Raw genomic sequence first — 22302 nt, forward strand, 5'->3', positions numbered from 1 at the left:
CATTCATCTTATTCCTTCTAGGATTCAGTTTACAAAATTTCCAGTTTAATCTGGCCCAAATTATAAAAGTTGAGCTATGTGTGGTGGTACATACCTATAATTTCAGGAGTTGCGAGGCTTAGGCAGAAAGATCATGAATTCAAGGCCAGTCTGGCCACACAGCAAGTTAAAGGTCAAGTATAATATTATAAAACTTGAGGAGATTGCAAACATATTCACATACCTAAGCATGAATATGAAGCCATCACTTACTCTGCTTGGCAACCCTGACCTACCTTCATTTTAACTTTTCCTGCTCGCAGTTCCTACAAAGACACAGTCTAACATTCAATATCATCTCGGACCTCTAGATACAACAGACTGGATCAATAAACTCCTTTCTCCGAGGTGGCGGACACAAGCTGCTGACTTACTGCAGACTCACTGGAAAGCCTAGTAAATGATGGACCTCCACAGTAAATACTTGAGCAAGCTTCCTGCTGAGTTCCTCAGAGCTCCTCTATTTCATGCTCTGGTGAAAAAATTTACCTCAAATATTGAAAGATATTATGTCCTATAGCAAAGCATTAAAAATTTACACCTAAACTTGAATGGTTTTATTTTCTATACCTAGTGTACCCTAAGCACAACAGCTCATGAGAACAAATAGAGGGAAAAACCAGACTATTATAAACAAACAAAAGGAAAAAATAATAACCTTAGAGCTACAAAGCTTTTTTGGTGGTTCTATTTCTTTACATTGTGTGTTCGCAGTCAGCCTAAGGGAGACTACTCAGTCCACACTCTGCCTGCAGACAAAAAACATTTCCTATGGTAACTGAGCAAAACAAGGTGAACTTACATCAGTAATTCTGCAGAGAGCCCTGATGGCTGGGCCTCGGTACACATCTTCCTTTCCAGTCATGTCTTTAGTGAGACTAAAAAAAGACAGATAAGGCAGTGTGAGATTAAAATGTTCTCTCATAAGGAGTCCACTCCTAACTAGCTCCCAATTGTCCTCAGACTTACTTTAATGTAGCTACTAATTCAATAAATACTTATGGAGGGTATTCGGCATAAATACAGACACTCCAAATCCAAAGAACACAACGGTAAGCAAACAAAACCCTTTGCTCTCATGAAGCACATTCCAATGAGGTGAGAGAGAAAATTCATACATGCAGAAGAAAAATTCAAAATTTCAAATACTGGTTATTGGCAACAACATTACTACTAATAATAATGACAACAATGGCATAGAAAACCCTAGACTGAAAGTCTAAAATCACCTCAGATAAGACAAACTTTCTATAAGAAACAAATGGTCAATTCATTCCCTCTTCCCTGGTACAACTTCCTAGACGACTTCCATGGTCAGTGGCTTTAGAGCTTGCTGTCATGTCTCACAGACAGAGATGCATGCACTAAGCTACCCAGCTCCACATCCATGCTTCAAGAAGGGCTTGCACCTTTTCTCCTCCCTTGTCTTCTTCTCATTTATACTACTCCCAAACTGACTATTCATCTCCTCAACTCCTCTCATTGAAGCCAGAATGAGCTATAACTGCCGACTCCATTAGGACACCAAGAGTAAAAAGTATGAGTAACTAAGAGCCCTCTGATTTCCTTTTTTTTAAAATGAAGAAAGTAATTCATTTAACAGTACACTTCCTAAATACTCAAAATGAGTATATATACTATATTTTGTCTTCTCTCACCCACTTACCTCCAATGTCATTAGAAATTATTGTGAGAAGTGTTTTTTTTTTAAGGAACATTTTAAAACAGTAGATAACATGGAGGCTGATTAAAATGCTCACAACTGGATCTTGATACCTTTCTTATTTTTGTTATTTTTATTTAAATTTTTATTTAGGGCTGGAGACATAGCTTAGTGGTTAAGGAACTTGCCTGTAAAGCCAAGGGACCCAGCTTCAATTCTCCAGGACCCACATAAGCCAGATGCACAAGGGGGCACATGCATCTAGAGTTCGTTTGCAGCAGCTGGAGGCTGTTGCATACCCATTCTCTCTCTCTCTCTCTCTCTCTCTTTTTCTATCTCTCTGCTTCTTTCTCTCTGAAATAAATAAATAAGATTTTATTCATTTATTTGCACGTCTGTGTATAAGAGCACACCAGTGCATCTTGCTGCTACAAATAAATGTTCTTTTAAGTTTACATGACTGGCTGGGGAATTAAACTCAGACCAGCAGACTCTGCAAATAAGTGCCTTTAACCAGTGACCCATCTTCTCAGTCCCTTGCTTTGTTTTTGAGACATGTATAGCAAGTTGGCCTTGAACTCACTATGTACCCTAGCCAAGGATGACCTCCTGACTCCACTTTCCTAGAATTGGGACTACAGCTGTGCATTACCACACCTGTGTGGCTTATGCGGTGCTGGGAACTGAGCCCAGAGCTTTGTGTATGCTAAGCAAGCAATCTACCAAATGAGCTACATTTCCAGCCCTTGACAGTTTTTTCACTCAATAATTTGAGAGTCTTTCCACATCCTTGCCATTTCCTTTCCAATATTATATTCCACTTCTTCCTTCCATGTAATTGCACTAGTTAATGCTTCTAGAAGAGTGGCAACGTTGGGTCTTTGACCTTATACCTAATTTAATGGCATTGTTTTCAGTTAGCTGTAATGCTGGCTTTGGGTTTACTATATACTTTGTTTTAAAGGTGTTGGGTTGATTAAGCCTTCAGCCTGAACGACATACCCAGCCCCGGGTTATGGTATATTTTCATTGTCAAAGGATAACACACTTCTTCCTAATTTCCATTTAAAAAGAACAGACATTGAATTCAACAAGTATCTTTTGGACATACAATTATGTAGTCTTTGTCTTTGGCATATTACTGTAAAGCAGTATATGAGAAGAACATGGAGTCAGGATGATAGTGCTTCAGTATATAGCCCAGACTGACTTCAAACTCACATTCTTTCCCTTTCTTAGCCTACCACTTGCTGGGATTTAGAGGTGTGCAATATTATTTCTATAAAAGAAAAGTTTTAAGTAGAATAATTTCTTCTATAGATATAGTCTATTTAGACTTTCTGTCTCTTCTGGTGCCAAGTCTAGTAATTTATATTTTCTGAGTAAACTGCAGCCTTCAAACTTACTTGTACTAAAGTTTGTAAAATATGTGAGAAGATTTTGAATATCTGAATACTGTGAGAAATAATTATTTGAATTTTCCAATATTTATCACTGCTTCACCTTTGTTTTAATTTTGTACAAATTTCTTTTTTTTTGAATTAGGTTTATTTGAGCTTTGTTGAAAATAATAGTTCTTAGACTGGAAAGATGGCTCTTCAGTTAAAGGTGCCGGCTTGTAAGGCCTGAAAGCCTGGGTTTGAGTCCCCAATACTCATATAAAGCCAGATGTGCAAAGTGTCACATGCATCTGGAGTTTCTTTGCAGTGGCAAGAGGCCCTGGTGCTCCCATCATCTCCCCCTCTACAAATAACTAACTAAATAACTAAATATTAGGGTTGGATGTAGTGGTGCACACCTTTAATCCCAGCACTTGGAAGGCTGAGACAGGAGGATCACTGTGAGTTCAAGGCCAGCTTGGGAATACAGAGTGAGTTCCAGGTCAGCCTGGGCTAGAATGAGACCTACCTCAAGAAACCATAAGAGAGAGAGAATAAAATATTTTAAAATATAGCTATTATGTAGCATTTGTCTTTAATCTCAGCACTCAGGAGGCAGAGGTAGTATGAATATTTTGAATTTGAGGCCACCCTGGGCTAGAATGTATTCCAGGTCAGACTGTACTAGAGTGATCCTATTTCCAAAGTAAAAAAAAAAAATCCAGCCAGGCGTGGTGGCACACACCTTTAATCCCAGCACTCAGGAGGCAGAGGTAGGAGGATTGCTGTGAGTTCGAGGCCACCCTGAGACTACAGAGTAAATTCCAGGTCAGCCTGGGATACAGTGAGACCCTACCTCAGGAAAAAAAAAAAAAAATCCAGGCCACTACAGCCATTTGATTTTTGACCCCCCCCCCAAAAAAAAAAGAGCAAGCTAAAAACATGCATTAGAGAAAAAAAAGAGACTCTTTAACTCGTTAACAAATGGTGCTGGGAAAACTGGTTATCTACATGTAGAAGGATGAAAACAGATCCTTATCTCTTTTCATGAACAAGAATCAAGTCCAAATGGATCAAAGACCTTATTATCAGACCTGAAACTCTGAAACTACCAGAGGAAAAAGTAGGGAAACCCTTCAACATTTTGGCATAGGCAACAACTTTCTGAATATAACCCCAGTGGCTCAGGAAATAAAACTACTAATCAATCACTGGGACCTCAAGAAATAACAAAGCTTTTGTACAGCAAAGGACACTGAACAGAGCAAAGAGGCAGCCTACAGAACGGGAGAAAATCTTTGCCAGCTACACATCTGACAGAAGAGTCATATCTAGGATACACAAAGAACTAAGAAAGCTAAATAATAAGTCGATGGAGCTGGAGAAATGGCTTAGTGACTAAGGCACTTGCCTACAAAGCCAAAGGATCCAGGTTCGATTCCCCAGGGCCCAAGCCAGATGCACAGGGGGCTCACACATCTAGAGCTCCTTTGCAGCAGCTAGAGGCCTGGAGTGCCCATCCTTCCTTTCCTTCTTAATTTTTTTTTTTTTTTTTTTTTTGGTTTTTCGAGGTAGGGTCTCACTCTAGCTCAGGCTGACCTGGAATTCACTATGTACTCTCAGGGTGGCCTCAAACTCATGGTGATCCTCCTACCTCTGCCTCCCAAGTGCTGAGATTAAAGGTGTGCACCACCATACCCGGCTCCCATTCTCTTTCTTGATCTCTCTCCCCCTGCTTATTTCTCTCTCTCGCTCAAATAAAAATTTTTAAAAAGAAATCAAATAACCCAATTAAAAAATGGGCTAAGGAACTAAATAGAGCTCTCAAAATAACAGCAAATAAAAACCAAAAAAAAAAAAAAAAGTTCTACATCCTTAGCCATCAGGGAAATGCAAATTAAAACTACTGTGAGATTCCATCTCACTCCTGTCAAAATGGCTATCATCAAGAAAACAAATGATGGGCTGGAGAGATGGCTTAGTGGTTAAACGCTTGCCTGAGAAGCCTAAGAACCCTGGTTCAAGGCTCAATTCCCCAGGACCCACGTTAGCCAGATGCACAAGGGGGCGCACGCATCTGGAGTTCATTTGCAGTGGCTGGAGGCCCTGGCACGCCCATTCTCTGTCTCTGTCCGCCTCTTTCTCTCTCTGTCTGTCACTCTCAAATAAATAAATAAAAATATTAAAAAAAAAAAACTTTAGGGCTGGAGAGATGGCTTAGCGGTTAAGCGCTTGCCTGTGAAGCCTAAGGACCCCGGTTCGAGGCTCGGTTCCCCAGGTCCCACGTTAGCCAGATGCACAAGGGGGCACACGCGTCTGGAGTTCGTTTGCAGAGGCTGGAAGCCCTGGCGCGCCCATTCTCTCTCTCTTCCTCTATCTGTCTTTCTCTCTGTGTCTGTCGCTCTCAAATAAATAAATAAAAAATATTTTAAAAAAAATGACATTAAATGCTGGTGAGAATGAGGAAAAAGAAGAACCCTTCTACACTGTTGATGGGAATGTAATCTCGTCCAGCCATTGTGGAAATCAGTGTGGAGGTCCCTGAGAGAGCTAAAAGTAGATCTACCATATGACCCAGCTATACCACTCCTAGGCATATATCCTAAGGACTCTTCTCACTACCTTAGAGATACTTACACAACCATGTTTATTGCTGCTTTATTCACAGCTAGGAAATGGAACCAGCCTAGATGTCCCTCATCTGATGAATGGAAAATAAAGATGTAGAACATTTACACATTGGAATTCTATTCAGCAGTAAAGAAAAATGTCTGGAAAAGATTACACTGAGAGAACACAGACCCAGAAAGCCAAATGTCACATGTTGTCTTTCACATGTAGATCCTAGTTACAAATGTTTAGAGGTGTGTGTGAGTTGGTAGCACAGGCCAGAAAGCTAGAAAAGGGCTAAAAGGGAGGGAGGAGAGGAGTAAATAAATAAGACCCTATTGCTGAAGACTCCACACGCCTGGGCTGCAAGTTCACCATGAAATCAAACTGAGGCTAGGCTGTAGACCAGCTGACAGAAAGTTGGAAAAAGCTACACTGCATGCAGCCCTATGAGAAACAGAAGCCATCAATGGTGAAAACAGTGGACACTGCAAGCCTCAAGTTTGGCCACCCAGGCCAAATGAGCCGACGGGGTGCAATAGCGTCCTGTCTGTTATAAGTGAAACCAACTGCTCTCTAAATGGACTGGAGGCCGGCTCTATGGGAGGGAATACATGCCTGGTACTGAAAACCTAATGAGAAGCCTATGGTGGGGGCCATCATTAGCCTTAGGAGTGTTCACACTTGCTCTTGTCTGGATAAATGGATGTATTATCCTCATCAAACTGCCCTGTAAGCACTTTTCCTAACATTCATACCCATATATTAATGCTACTCTCACTTCTGGTTAGAGAAGCTTCTCTTTTTAGATGGTGATTACTACTGGGATGATCCAAAAGGCACCACAGTGCTGAGATGATGTGACAGAGTAGTGTTCAGCACTGAGACACCTCTATCACACCTTCCAAGACCCAGCGGCCACTGCAGAAGAGGTGGCAGAAAGAATGTAAGAGCCAAAAGAAGGGTTGGACTACTTATAATGCACCTGTCCAGACAGAAATTGGCCTCAATATCCATAACCTCACACTGCCTATCACTACCTTCACAAACCCTCATAATAGGAGGAAAAGATGATGCCATCAAAGTAAAAGAGAGACTGATGGAGAGAGGGAGGGGATATGATGGAGTGTGGAACTGTGAAGGGGAAAGTGGGGGATGGGAGGGAATTATTATGGTTTGTCTATAAGTATGAAACATGTCAAAAAAAAAATTAAAAAGAAAACATTTTGTACTGAAACCAATCTATCAATACCATTATCTAAGCTTCCTTTTGGTAGCTACCAACCCTTCTACATTGGCACACTCCTTACCTTTTACCAATTACAGTGTCCAGCACATAGGAAGTTGGGATTTGGTTCTGCTTGTTTGTTGGTGCTGTTGGTGGTGGTGTTTGGAGACAGGGTCTCACTACACAGCCAGGCTGGCCTCCTTCGCTCTCCAAGTGCTAGCACTGCAGGTGTTTTCCACCGTGGCTGGCTACACTTTACTTCTAAAATAGGTCTGTATTTCTTTTTAACAGCCTATATTGAAGGTTAGTTCTACTACACTATTTTTTGTTCTGCCTCCGTTTGTTACTTTTCGGCTTGTGTGCATATATGTATAATGTGGGGTGTACTGTGGGGACAAGTGTGGTGTGTGCACATGTATGGCCCATATGGTACTCGCTGTGTACCCCTGCCTGGGGGAGGGGACCTGTAGTGGCTGGAACTAGACTTCCGTGTGCCCCACTCCACCAGTCTTTGAACTGTTCTCATTAAGAGCCCGAGTCTCTTAATGATACCAGAGCTTGTTGTTTCTCACTAACCCAGGAGCCAGCTCCATGGTCTGCTCCCCCTCGTGAGACAGTGACTACGGCACACATGGCCACACCCAGCTGTGTGTGTGAGATCTGGAGAAGCTCACTTGGATGGCTTCAGACTCTCACAGGCCCTCAAGCTCATGCAGGAAGTGCACTTAACCACGGCGCCATCTTCTTTATCTCTTATAAAGCAGTGCTGTCCAACAGAATTTTCCACGGTGACAGAAATGTTCTATATGGTTCAAAACAGTTGCTGTACATTATTTGTGTTCATTTGGCACTCATAATACTAAGGAATTAAATTTTAAATTTCCCTTAACTAATTAATGTTCACTGTAATTTTAGTATACCTTACTGAACAACATAGATAAGGTTATGCTTTACTAAGTGCTGTGTTTTCTTACTAAAATATAGATTTATATTATAACTTTAGTGCTTTTTGTGATTGCCATAAAAGTTTAGATTGAAAAGTTAATTTAGCCAGGTGTGGCGGTGCATGCCTTTAATCCCAGCACTCACGAGGTAGAGGTAGGAGGATCACTGTGAGCTTGACACCATCCTGAGAAATGTCAGACACATAGTGAATTCCAGGTCAGCCTGGGCTAGAGTGAGACCCTACCTCGGAAAACCAAAAAAGAAAGAAAAAAGTTAACTTGCTCTCTTTTGGCTGGCTCCTGGACTTCAAGGCTCTGGTTAGCTTCTCTGTCTCCGCCCAGTGGGAGACTCTCCTTACAGCCACATGGGCTCCAGGTAGAAGGAGCTCTCAGCATTTTTTTCTTTTTCCTTCTCTTTATCTAAAAAATTCTCTCAATGGGCATGGTGGTGCATGCCTTTAATCCCAGCACTTGGGAGACAGAGGTAGGAGTATTACTAAGAGTTCAAGGACACCATGAGACTACATGGTGAATTCCAAATTAACCTGGGGTACAGTAAAACCCTACCTCAAAAAAACAAAATAAATAAAATAAAAAAGTCTCTCTAAGCCTTACACTCTGAGCTATGGACTTTAATTCTTTAAATTAATAAGACAAGAATCCAGGGTATGTTACTCAATTTATTGGTGCATTGGTATATTGGCAAGAACAACACAAAATGTGGAACAAGTGTCTGGTGGCAAGAAGGCACACACACACAAATAAATAATTTTTTAAAGAATAAAATGAAGCCAGGCATGCCTTTAATCCCAGCACTCGGGAGGCAGAGGTAGGAGGATCACCGTGAGTTCGAGGCCACCCTGAGACTACATAGTGAATACAGGTCAGCCTGGGCTAGAGTGAGACCCTACCTCAAAAAAACAAACAACAAAACAACAACAACAAAAAAGAATAAAATGAAGTTCTGATAAATTCTACTACATGTATGAACTATGAACATGTTCTAGACCTGGGGATGTATCTCAGTATACAACATTTGCTTAGTATGTCAAAACCCCTGAGTTTGAGTCCCCAGCACTATAAGAAAAACAAATAAACAAACAAAAAATGATGCCAGTGAGAAATGTCAGACACAAATGATCAAACAGTGTTTGATCTTACTTATGTACAGTATCTAGAAAAGGCTAAGGTTAGAGGTTAATCTAGAGATTGACGAAGGCTGAAGAGGAAGGACGACTAGAGTGTTATTAGTTAATAGGTATAATATTTTTGCTTAGGGTGATGATAAGTAAGAACAATGATGCTGGTCTGTCATCCATTGAATGTAATTTATACTACTGAACTATGGACTTAAAGATTATGGTTTAAAATGCAGGTGTGGTGGCACACGTGTTTAGCCCCAGCACTCACGAGGGGGAGGCAGGAGGATCACTGTGAGCTGAGACTACAGCATGAGTGCTGGGTCAGCCCGGGCTAGAGTGAGGCTCTACCTTAAGGAAGAACGAAAAAAAAAAAAAAAAAAACTTAAAATCCACTTCCGTAGTGTGGACTGCAGGTGAGCAGCTGCCTCCAGCTCCTGCTGCATGCTTCCCCCATCATGATGGACTGCAACCTGGAATTGTAAATCACAATCAATCTTTTCTTCCTTAAAAAAAAATAGCCTGGAGAGGTGATACATGCCTTTAATCCCAGCACTCCAGAGACTGAGGTAGGTGGATCACCAGCCAGGACTACAGGGTGAGTTCCAGGCCAGCCTAGGCAAAAGGGAGACCCTGCTTCAAATATCCCCCCCCATACACACACATACACACAAAGTTAACTTATGAAGCTAAAGAAAATGAATGTCTCTTCTTTCATCTGTTTACCCATTTATTCTGTTTTGGTTAGCATCTTTCTATTTGCATGATCACAGACAATATTTACAAATATAAACATATACAACATCTCTTTACATTCTAATTTCAGCCACAATTCCTACAGTGGTTAGGGGCTGCCTATCTGAGCTCCTCACCACTACTCATTCGCTGCAGAAGCACCAAGCACCCACGCAAAGCAGATGCAATAGCGGAACTGGGAGCCACAGAGTTTTCCCCGAAGCCTTAAAGGAATTTGAATGATTGGATTTCAACACTGTTTAGTGATTCCTTTCCTTCCTTCTATTTTCTTCCTTTAGGAAGATGGAACTGTGATTCATCTGGAAGCACAGATGATAAGATCTGTGAAGCAAAGCAAATTATTTTGCTCCAGGATAAATCATACCCAGATACTCACCAATAATGCACTTAGATGATTTTAGATGGCGAGGTCTCTGAAACAGTGAGCCAAAATAAACCTTGCTACTGTTAGTTATTTTGTCACATTGATGAAAAACTGAGTAGCAGAGTCTATCAATCACCTTCTCATTGCTGAGACAAAACACCTGACAAAAATCAGTTTAAGGGAGGAAGGGCTTATTTCGGCTTATAGTACATCACACAGGAAGGCATGGTGACAGGAGCTGGTCACATTCAGTGTAGCAGTGATGAAGCAGAGGTAAGAACACTGATCCTCAGTCCAGTGTCTTCTTTATCATGCAAGCTGTACAGAAAGCTCTAAGGATATAGTTTCTGGAGGCATCACCCATGCTGGGGTGGGGTTTTGGTGATACAACTACCTTTGAGTTACCCATACTTCCCATAAGAAATTCCACCTTCATCCAACTAGTAAGTAGGCCCAGTAAGCCGCTAATCTGCTAAACTAGGCTTGGGTGAAATCTTTTCTCTGTTCTGTTGTCAGTGACCCACCTGGGGCAAAAGGACATTTGTTCACATTTTTCCAGGAAATATCACACAATATATGTATGCATCCTCAAATTAATCTCGCCTTATTAAGTCTAATCTGCCAAAGCTTCAAGATGGTAGCCACCTATTTCCAACCAGCCTAAACACAGAAAGATGGTGAGTACAGCAAAATATATAATCCTTGTGTCTACAACTCATTCTAAGGCCACAAATAATATCCATTATCTCCTTCCTATGGGCCACTTATTCTATTTTTTCCTCATCCTTACTACGTACTTTACCAAGTTTCAGTTATTTATTCAAATTTGTATCCTAGAGGCTTTGAGCCCTTTGTTGAATGCCTCCTGGTAAGACTATGAGTTGTTTCTTAGCCATTATTGTCACAGGCAATGGCAAGCACCGAAATATATGCAACTGACTACCACGAATTCGAAATATAATCCTATTTGTCACCATTATACAGAAACAATCTTAACCTTCAAAGGAATTAATATCAATTCATAACCTCTGAGAGTAACAGTAGCTTCTTTCTTTACCTTCACTAATATGATGGCTCTGATGCAGCAGTAGTTATCACTCCAAATTACGCAATATAATTCACTTTCAATCATAGCTCTTCTCTGATGTGGGAGAAGATGCATGTGGTTGCCAACTTCTCGATCAGGAATGTATAAAACACGAAGTATTTCTGTGTGAAGACACCTTTCACCCAGTAGGAACTAGGAATCAATGAGTTAAATGTTTCTGACCTTCACCCCTAAAAACACTGTCCCCAGTAACAAGGACTGCAATCTACACTGAACTTGGGAACAGGGTGCTACCTCAGTCCATGTCTGCTGCTATAATGAAATACTTTAGATTGAGTTAATTTATAAAAACCAAAAATGTATGTGCTTAGTTCTGGAGGCTGGGAAGTTCAACATTAAGGTAATAGTAGACTTAATGTGTGATAAACACAGTTCTTTCTTACAGATGGCACCATCTAGATGTCCTCATTTGGTAGAAAGGATTGAAGAGAAGGTAGTACACTGAACACTGTGTGTTTGTGCGTATGCATGCAAACATGTGTATACACACGCATGTGCATGTGCATGTGCAGAGGAGAAGTCAACTCCGGGTTTCCTCCTCAATCACAGTAACCCACACATGCCATCCGGTCAGTGCATATCGTACATCCTGGAGGAACAAGCTTCAGTCTCATATGGTACTATCTCTAACCCAGCTCCTCTCATTGGAGGAACAAGCTTCAGTCTCATACAGTACTGTCTCTAATCCAGCACCTCACAATCCTGGAGGAACAAGCTTCAGTCTCATATGGTACTTTGTCTAACCCAGCACCTCACATCCTGGAGGAAGAAGCTTCAATCTCATACGGTACTGTCTCTAACGAAGCACCTCAAATCCTGGAGGAACAAGCTTCATTTCATATGGTACAGTGTCTAACCATGCATCTCTCATCCTGGAGAACATGCTTCAGTCAAATATGGTACTATGTGTAACCCAGCACTTCACATCTGGAGGAACAAGCTTCAGTCTCATATGGTTCTGTCTCTAACCAGCACCTCACATCCTGGAGGAACAAGCTTCAGTCTCATACGGTACTGTCTCTAATCCAGCACCTCTCATCCTGAAGGAACAAGATTCAGTCTCATACCGTACAGTCTCTAACCCAGCACCTCACATCCTGGAGGAACAAGATTAAGTCCCATATGGAACAGTCTTTAACTCAGCACCTCTCATCCTGTAGGAAAAAGCTTCAGTCTCATACGTACTGTCTCTAACCCAGCACCTCTCATCCTAGAGGAACATGCTTCAGTCTCATACGGTACTATCTCTATCCAGCACCTCTCATTCTGGAGGAACAAGCTTCAGTCTCATATGATACTGTCTCTATTCAGAACCTCACAGCCTGGAGGAACAAGCTTCATCTCAAATGGAACAGTGTCTAACTCAGCACCTCTCATCCTGGAGGAACACACTTCATTCTCATATGGTTCTGTCTCTATCCAGCACCTCACATCCTGGAGGAACAAGCTTCAGTTTCATACAGTACTGTCTCTAATGCAGCACCTCACATCCTCAGGGAACAAGCTACAGTCTCATATTGTACTGTCTCTAACCCAGCACCTCTCATCCTGGAGGAACAAGCTTCAGTCTCATATGGTACTGTCTCTATCCAGCACCTCTCATCCTGGAGGAACAAGCTTCAGTCTCATATGGCAATGTCTCTATCCAGCACCTCGCATCCTGGAGGAACAAGCTTCAGTCTCATATGGTACTGTCTCTATCCAGCTCCTCACTTCCTAGAGGAACAAGCTTCATCTCATATGGCACAGTGTCTAACCAAGCACCTCTCATCCTGGAGTAACAAGATTCAGTCTCATCCGGTACTGTCTCTAAGCCAGCACCTCTTATCCTGGAGGAACAAGCTTCAGTTTTATATTGGACTGTCTCTAACCAGCACCTCACATCCAGAGGAACAAGCTTCAGTCTCTAAGTGCAGTTAAATCACATGTCCAAAATACAGATTGTCATGGGTTGGATATGATTTGATGGAAATTTTATGATTACAGTTTAGAAGTAGAACCTTTAGGAGGAAGCAGTTGCTCGTGAGATGCCAGGGCTCCTGACTGGGGACTAGTGCCCATATAAAAGGGCTACAATGGAGAACTAGTTTTTTCTGTCATGTGAAGATCACTTTGGGGGTTAGGGTTTTTAAATCAAACTCTTTGAGGACAAAAGCATTCAGTCCATAATACGTGTTTAAGTTTTCTTTTTCCTCATATGTTCTGTATCTTAATTGTCAAACTTATTCCTAAATATTTAATCTCTTTAGTTGTTATTGTAAATGGGGCTCTATCTACCACTGAGATCTCAGTGTTGTTTATAAGACTTCTGATTTTTGTTTATTTTATACCCTGACACAGCACTAAATTCTTTGAGTTCAGTTTATTTTACATTACCTTGGATTTTATTTACATTATCTAAAATCACAACAAACACTTTTACTTCATTTGTTATTCTTTTTTTGTTATTCTTTGTTTGTTTGTTTTTGTTTCTCTTTAGCCCCTTGCTGCCAATTCACTATGTAGTTTTAGGCTGGCCTTGAACTTATAATGATCCTTCCACCTCAGCCTCCCAAGTACTGGAATTAAATGTGTGCCCCACCACACCCAGCCCAACAGGAGGTAGGCTGTAAGGAAGAGCAGCTACACTATAAAGGTAGCTTTAATATTTACTTGTTTGTTTCTTTGTAAGGAGAGAGAAAGAATGTGTATGACAGGACCTCTAGCCATTGCAAACTCCAGACACATACACCACTTTGTGTATCTGGCTTTATGTGGGTCCTAGGGAATTGAACCTGGGTCATTAGGCTTTGCAGACAATCACCTCAACCACTAAGCCATCTCTCCAGCCCTAATTTATTCTTATGTTTCAAATTTGTTCAAAGTGATTTCTCAGGTCTAAGGGCATTGCTTAGTAAGAAACACTGAAGAGTAAACAGAATGAGCATTCTTGCCTTGTACCTGATCTTAGTGGAACTATCATTAGTGTCTCTCCCATTTTAAAACAAAGTAGGGTTAGTTTGTAAGTTTGTACTTTCCTAGGAAGTTATTCATTTCATCTATATTTCAAAAAAGTCTTTAACTTTGTCTTAGCATTTTTACATTTCTTCTTTTTTATCATTTCATCATTTTTATTTCATATATTTGTGGAGGGTTCCTCTTTTCTTGGTCAGTTAAGCTAATGGTTTATCTAGTTTGTTAATTTTCGTAAAACAAGATTTTGACTTATAAATTGTATGTTTTTCTGGTTTTTTTCTCCATTAATTTCTGCTTTTATCTGCACTTCCTACCATTTTCTTTTGTTATTTAGTATTTTAGGCTGAGAATTTAATTCACCTATCTTTATTTACTCCTGTTTGCAGATAATAAAATATTTAGTGATTTTTATATTTAGTTTAAAATCAGTGTATTACAGTGTATTATTATTAAGCCTAATTTGTTTTGATATTATTTATAAATCTTTAAGGATTCTGGTGTGCAGGTTCAGTGGAGATGCTCAGCCAGCTTTCTTTCTGAAGGGAAAGGTTCACTAGAGGAAGGTCATTAGGAAGAGGACGAATACAACAGGCCTTGAAGGAGGCTTCTGTGGTGAGGAACAAAGCTAAGGAGACCCTGTTTATACGCTGTCAGAGGAGGGAGGAAAGACCCATGACACAAGACCAGGGCACAAGGCAACTTTAGCTTGTGAGTCCAGCGGACACTTCAACAATTGGATATGGCTATCTCTAGAGGAGCTCATACCTGGTCTTATAAAGTGGAAGCATCTGTGTTCTAACACTGAATTTGCATCAGTAATGTTTTATACTGTTAAATGAACATATCTGATATATTTCATCACATTTACACCAGAATAGTTCATTTTTTAAAAAAATATATTTTATTGATTGATTGATTTGAGAGAGAGAAAGGGGAAGAGAGAGAAAATGGGCATGCCAGGGCCTCCAGCCACTGTAAACAAACTCCAGACACATGTACCCCCTTGTGCATCTGGCTAACATGGGTCTCAGGGAGTCAGAACCGGGGTCCTTTGGCTTTGCAATCTAGCAGCTTAACCGCTGAGCCATATTTTATATGCTAATGCTACTGAAAATATTATTAGCTTAATTATAATGTATAATTACTCTTTGTTACTAAAACATTTGACTTTAGCCTACTGACCTTGTATTCTACTAATTTCATAAATTTACTTATTCATGTAGTTGGTGTTGGATTCCACTGATTTTCTACAGATATGTCATCAGCAAAAACAACAATGGTTATAATGTTCATGTTGTTCATAGCCTTCATAATGTTTTTGTGAATTTGCCCTGTAGTTTTGAGAGAAAGGCACTGAAATTTCTAACTATGATTGTGGGTTTGTCTATTTCTCTCTGCAATTCCTTTGCAGCTAAGCTAGTATTATGGAAGTCTGTTATCAGATACATAAATAACTAGGATTATTATGTCCTCTTTTTTAAAATTTTTTGTTCATTTTTTTATTTATTTATTTGAGAGTGACACACAGAGAGAAAGACAGATAGAGGGAGAGAGAGAGTATGGGAGAGCCAGGACTTCCAGCCACTGCAAACGAACTCCAGACGCGTGCAACCCCTTGTGCATCTGGCTAACGTGGGACCTGGGGAACCGAGCCTCGAACCGGGGTCCTTAGGCTTCACAGGCAAGCGCTTAACCACTAAGCCATCTCTCCAGCCCTATTATGTTCTCTTAGGCTAATTCGTTTATCTCTGGTAATTTCATTAATTCTGAAACCTATATTACCTCTATTACCTCTTCTTTGATAGTATGAACTATGTTTTCATCCTTTTACTTTTAAACTATTACTTATGTGCCCTGAGAGCCAATGTACAATTGGATCTCACTTTTTACAAATTCCAATCTGGCAAACTGCCTTTTAGAGTGTTTAATCTGATTGATATGGTTAGGTTAAGGTTATCATCTTGCTATATTTTTCTACCCATCTTATCTGTTTTGTATTCATTTTTTTCCCTTCATTTGGATTATTTTTATGACTGTTTATCTTCTTTGGTGGCTGCACTGTTAGTTGTGGCTGTAGGCTTTATAATGTACATCTTGACTTATCCCAGACTGCTGTTAACTGATATTGTTCACTTCATATACAAAACAAAATAAAACCTCTACAGTGATGAAGTTCCATTTCCGTCCTTGGGCTCACAGTATTATTACCATTATGATTCCTGTTAAGTAGCCAACTACTGAGAAAATTTTATTTTATATCTACTCAGGTTAGCAATCTCAATACTTCTTTATTCCTTTACATAAAACCACATTTTTATTCAGTATTTTTTTCTGACCTGAAAAAAAGGCCTTTTATATTTGATATCAATCTGCTAGGAATTATTTCAGCTTCTATATGTCTGAAATTTCCTTTTTATCACTTTCATTTTAGAAAGGTAGTATCAATGGCCACAATTCTGGGTTGACAACTGATTTTAGTTGTTTTCTTTCAGTTTTATTCAAGTCCTCCTTCTAAAAAACAAACAAACAAACAAAAAAGCCAGGTGTGGTGTGCATGCCTTTAATCCCAACACTCGGGAGGCAGAGGTAGGAGGATTGTCATGAGTTCAAGGCCACCCTGAGACTACAGAGTAAACTCCAGGTCAGCCTGGACCAGAGTGAGACCATACCTCAAAAAAAAAAACAAAAAAATTAAAAAAAAAAAAAAACAAGTCCTCCTTCTGCTTCTAGTATTATCACTTTTCTGGTACTTGCTCTAGGGAACATTTTTCTGTTCCCTTCCCTTCAGCATGAAAGCCTCTTTTAACATACTGTCAAAGTAGTCTACTGGTAATAGGCCCTGTGGCATGCCTCTGTATTTTCCTTGGATCCATGAGTTTTAAGATGCTTTTTCCCTTTAGAACTTTAATGATGGTGCCCACTGTCTTGTTTTCCATGTTTTCTGGTGAGGATTCCAGCAAAAGTCATATAATAGTTCTACATGTTTTTCTCTACTTGCTTTTAAGAGATTTCCCTGTCTTCATTTTCAGCTAGTTATATGAGTGCTAAGTCTCCCTCTAAGTCTGTCTTGTGCAAGTTTCAGTGAACTTCTTGAACTTGTAAATTTATGTTCTTCCTCAATTATGAAATTTCAGTCATCATGTGTTTACGTATTTTGTTCAGGACCAATCCCTTTCTCCTTTCCTCCAGTGACATAGTTCTAAGGTAAGTAGGGCTATTTATTTTCACAGTCTGTATTTTCCAGTGGGACTGTTTTTGTTTATCATTATTATTTTATTTTATTGGTTTTTCGAGGTAGGATTTCACAAGTTCCTCTGAGATCTCCAATCTGTTATTAAACCCAGCTAAAAATTACTTTAAACCCTAATTATACCATATACATATATATGTATATGTGTGTGTATGTATGTATGTGTGTGTGTATGTTTATATAAATGTATAGTTCATTTGTTTTTGTTTCTCAAGGTAGGGTCTCACTCTAGCTCAGGCTAACCTGGAATTCACTATGTAATCTCAGGATGGCCTCAAACTCATGGCGATCCTCCTACCTCTGGCTCTTGAATGCTGGGATTAAAGGCATGTGCCACCATGCCCGGCTCTATATAATTTCTTTAAAGAAGAATTAAAATAGAGTTTTACTGGTATCAAAGTCATGATCCTCCTGCCTCAAATTTCTTAGTGCTGGAGAGGCATATGCCATCACACCAGGATAAATTTTTCATTTGGTTGTTTTCTTACATATAGTTTATTGCTTAGAAACTACTCTTCTATTCAAGAGAGGGGTGTCAACTTTACATACCATGGGTGCAATAAATAGCTTGTTAAACAGTATTCAATAATCCTAACCATCAGTTCATCTTGGGATGGGAAGCTACTGATTATGTTTGCCCTTAAGAACTGGTCAAACTTTCCTGGTTGTATGATCCTAGACTATATATAACCTAAGCATTTTCTTCTCATATGTTGTTAACTGACAATTTTTTTTGTGTGTTTTTGATGCTGGGAATTAATCCATTAACCATAATTTCTTGCAGGCATGAGGCAAATGCTCTTCCACTGAGCTACAACCCCAGCTCCATTTTCTATTTTGAAAAACAAATATTTTTTTGTAGTGATGGTTTAAACCTAGTGCCTTATGCATGGTAGGCAAGTGTTCTATCACTATAACCCCAGCTCTTTTTTTTTTTAAACTTGAGACAAGCTCTCACTAAGTAGTCAGGATAGCCTTGAAACTTGTGCAATAACCCCAAGTAGCTAGGATAACCTCCCAAGTAGCTAGCCTGTGCCATCAGATCCATAATAATCATAAATTATAAATATTATTGTATGCTAACTTCATTAGGAAAATCATTAAATGAATTTTAGTTTGGGATTAGGAAAGAATTTCCAACAATTTCTGAAATGGTTCTGTCATTTTGTATTCTGTGTTAATGCAAAGCAGCATTCTCAGCCCTGGCATTATGAAGTCAAAACTCCTGATCAACTCTGAAGAGCACGGAACACACTCTACAACCGACACCATCGAATATTCAGCACGGATTTCATTCTTTATGTAAAAATAAGCACATCCACCTCATTAGTATACAAATTTGTTACTGCTTTTAATAAATGCTAAAATTATATGTATAACTATTGTTTGAAAATGAGTTTCTCTATGATTTATTCTCAGCAAATCTTTATTTATATGCCTATTTTATATACCCAGGATTAAGTAAAAATTTCTTGGGTGAAAAGAAGTTTGCCAGCAGAAAAAATTTAAGCTGTGTATAAATGGATCATGTGTTTAAAGTCTATTTTTAGTTTTTTTTTTTTTGAAGTCTCTTAGTAGCTGTAGTAACCTACATTCCTACCAACAGTATATAAGAGTCCCTTTTTCTCTACAACCTCACAAGCATTTATTGTTTTACTGTTTTTTAATAGTCATTCTGGCTGGGGTGAGAGTGACTCTCAATGCAGTTTTGATCTGCACTGTGCTGGTGTATGATGACACTGAGCAGCTTTTCATGTACTACTGACCACTTCTACTTCTTTTAAGGAGTGCCTTTTCACACCACTTGCCTCTTATTTATTTATGTCTCTTAGTCCACAAACTTCATATTCTCCTGGCTCTGCCTCCTTTTGCCACGAGGAAGCTGAGATCACAGGGCTATGTACCACCTTCTGTTTAGCTTTACCCAGGTACTGGAAAACTGAACCAAGACAGGCTTTGCAAGCAAGTGTTTTTAACCACTGAGCAATCAACTTAGCCTAACTTGCACATTTTTTATAGGATTTTTGTTGTTGTTATTTTGAGACAGAATCTTGTTGAGCCCAAGCTCACTCTTTAGTCCCAGCAAGTCTCAAACTGTGATCCTTCCATCTCAGCCTCCTGAGTACTGAGATTAAAGACATGGGACACTTCATGAAGGTGGATTATATAGCTGAGAAAGACTTTTCTCCCTTCACTGTTATTTCCTTTGCTGTGCAGAAGCATTTTAATTTGATACAATCCCGTTTAGTTCTTGTTCCTGTTTCCTGGGCTATTAGAGTTCTAATCAGGAAATCACTGCCCACAACATGTTGTTCGAGCCAGCTCCCAAGTACAGGGTTTATACTCTCTATCACTAATATGGCCCACTGCAATTCCCTTATCACTGGGGGCAGGGGGGATGAGGATGACTGCTGGCTTATGCTCTGCACTGCTCTTACCTGCACTCCATCCACCACAGAGATCTGAATTTTGAGGGTGATGGGAGTGTGGGCAAAGCCTCACCATGTGAGTTTGAATCCCCAGAAGCCACATAAAGCACAAGTGCCTACAATCTCAGCAAGGTGGAGACAGAATTCTGGAAGCTCATTGGGCAGACATGGTGAACATAGATGTAAACAAGAGAGACCCTCCCTCAAAACAAAGTGGACAGAATTCATATCATTCTGTTACTATTTCTCAAACAAATACTATTTTATATCTTGTTTCTTTTGATGAGTTTCTTCTCATGCCTAAAATTTCCTATTTCCTTTTACATAGCTCAAATATATGTATGAATTCCATGTTTGCTTGATAGACTAGTAATAGCCTCTGCTGTTCTTATAATACTTTGTTTTCATGTCTTTTACAGTATTTAGTACATTGCTCTGCACTTACTTGAAGTAAAGACAGGAGGAGATTTAGGACTGTGGTTTCTGAAAGCCAAACTTCAGGCAATGTTTAACCATGTTAACCAGGATAAATACACACTAAAAATTCATTTTAGATTCTGCAATCAGAAGGTTACCAGAGTTTTGAAAAAGGAGCTTCACTATAGTGAAGGCTAAGTCAGATTATAATAGTATAATCTCATCTTCTTTCTTGTTTCAAACAATGTTCTAGCAATCATTCCTCAGGAGTAATTATTCAGGGATAGTTATGCCAATCAATCAAAACAACAACAACCAAAAAAAACCCCTACCGGTCCAGTCTTGTGTACTGTTTATTAAGTAATGCCAGCACTCTGCTATTTTCTTCTTGTCACTTCTTTTTATTATGTTTGAGGCTTCCAGTCCATGACATGGTGTCACCCAAAACCAGGATACCTTCAATTAATCCTTCCCTCAATTAATTCTCTCAGGAGACACCATCACAAACACAACCCAAACTGTACTTTACCAACCTTTTGGGTGACCCTCAATCCAAGCAACTCTGTGGTGAAGATGTGACATCACTTTCCCCAGCCCTCCCTAAGGAGGTGAAGGACCATTCCTCAGCACTCAATCTGAGACACCTCAGATGTGGACTTTCACAGCCCTTACAGCAATGGGTAGAATGGCCTCCCTAACAAAATCTCTTCAAGGGTTTTTTTCCCTGAGTGAAATCATAAACAATAAAAAACAGATAATCTGAGTGTTCAGTTGGATGAGCTTTGGTTAATTGTGATAACCATGTAACCTCCATACAAAATAAAAAACTGAACATTTCTATCACCTCACAAAGTTCCCTTATGTCCATTTTGAGGCCTTTTCCTCCAACCCACCAGACTTCTGGTTTTGAACATCACAGACCAGTTTGTGTTGTTCTTAAAGTTCATAAAAACAGAACTGTTCAGGATTGTTCCTTTGTGTCTGTCTCTTCTGCCCCTGCACAATGTTTAGCAGTGCATCCTTGTCACTGCCTGAGCCAGCAGTGCTCCTTGGACCGCTGTGCAGCAGTCACTGCCTGTGTTTAGCCAATCTTGCACACCTGCACACGTGGACCACTTGCAGTTTACACCTAACACAAATAAAGTCCCTATGGAATTATAATCTTTTACTTCTTATACAGTCTTTTTGTATAGTCCTATTTTCCATGGGTATAGATATCTAGAATTACTGGTTATATAGTATAAATTTACGTTATGAGAAACGGTCAAGCATTTCTATGGTGGTTAAACCACACATGAGAGTTTCAAATGTTCCACTACTCTGTACTAGAGCAGATTTTTTTGGTGTTTTTGTTTTATTGAGGTAGGGTCTCATTCTAGCCCAGGCTGACCTGGAACTAACTCTGTAGTCCCAGGTTGGCTTGAACTCACAGCGATCCTCCTACCTCTGCTTCCCGGGTACTGGGATCAAAGGCGTGCACCACCACACCTGGCTGGAGCACATTTTTAATTTGAGTATCATTGTGTTTTACTTAACCATTCTAGTCAATATGGTTGATCTCATTAATGTTTTGATTTGTATTTCCATGATTACTAATGTTAAGAACAGTTCCGTGTGTGGACTGCCCATTATATAATCTTTTGAGAAGTATATGTCTTCAGGTTTTCTTATTTAAATGCTTTTATTATTTGCAAGCAGTGAGAGAAGACAGAAAGAGAGAGACTGGGCATGGCCAGGGCCTCTAGCTGCTGCAACTCCAGATGCATGTGCCACTATGCATCTGGATTTAATGTGTACTGGGGAATCAAACTGCGGTAGTTAGGCTTTGCAAGCAAGCACCCAGCCCCGTCTTCAGGTTTTTTAACCTCCATAGTTTCTTGACATCTAATACAATTATTTATGTGTATAAAATGGTCATCTACCACATTAGTTTTCTGTTTTTTTAATTATTTATTTATTTACTTGAGAGTGACAGAGAAAGAGACAGATGATAGATAGATAGATAGATAGATAGATAGATA

The 22302-nt window shown here is 39.7% G+C and overlaps 1 protein-coding gene across 1 annotated transcript in view; it reads right to left on the reverse strand.

Annotated features, from left to right (window-relative positions):
• Window positions 1-22302, reverse strand: part of Copg2 (COPI coat complex subunit gamma 2) — a 188059-nt gene that overhangs the window by 143806 nt on the left and 21951 nt on the right. The window contains exon 6 of the mRNA XM_004661202.3: window positions 842-917. Coding sequence (XP_004661259.1) covers window positions 842-917 — 76 coding nt within the window. The remainder of the gene's footprint in view (window positions 1-841; window positions 918-22302) is intronic.

The sequence above is a fragment of the Jaculus jaculus genome, chromosome 10 (assembly GCF_020740685.1).
Source record: "Jaculus jaculus isolate mJacJac1 chromosome 10, mJacJac1.mat.Y.cur, whole genome shotgun sequence".
Taxonomy (NCBI): domain Eukaryota; kingdom Metazoa; phylum Chordata; class Mammalia; order Rodentia; family Dipodidae; genus Jaculus; species Jaculus jaculus.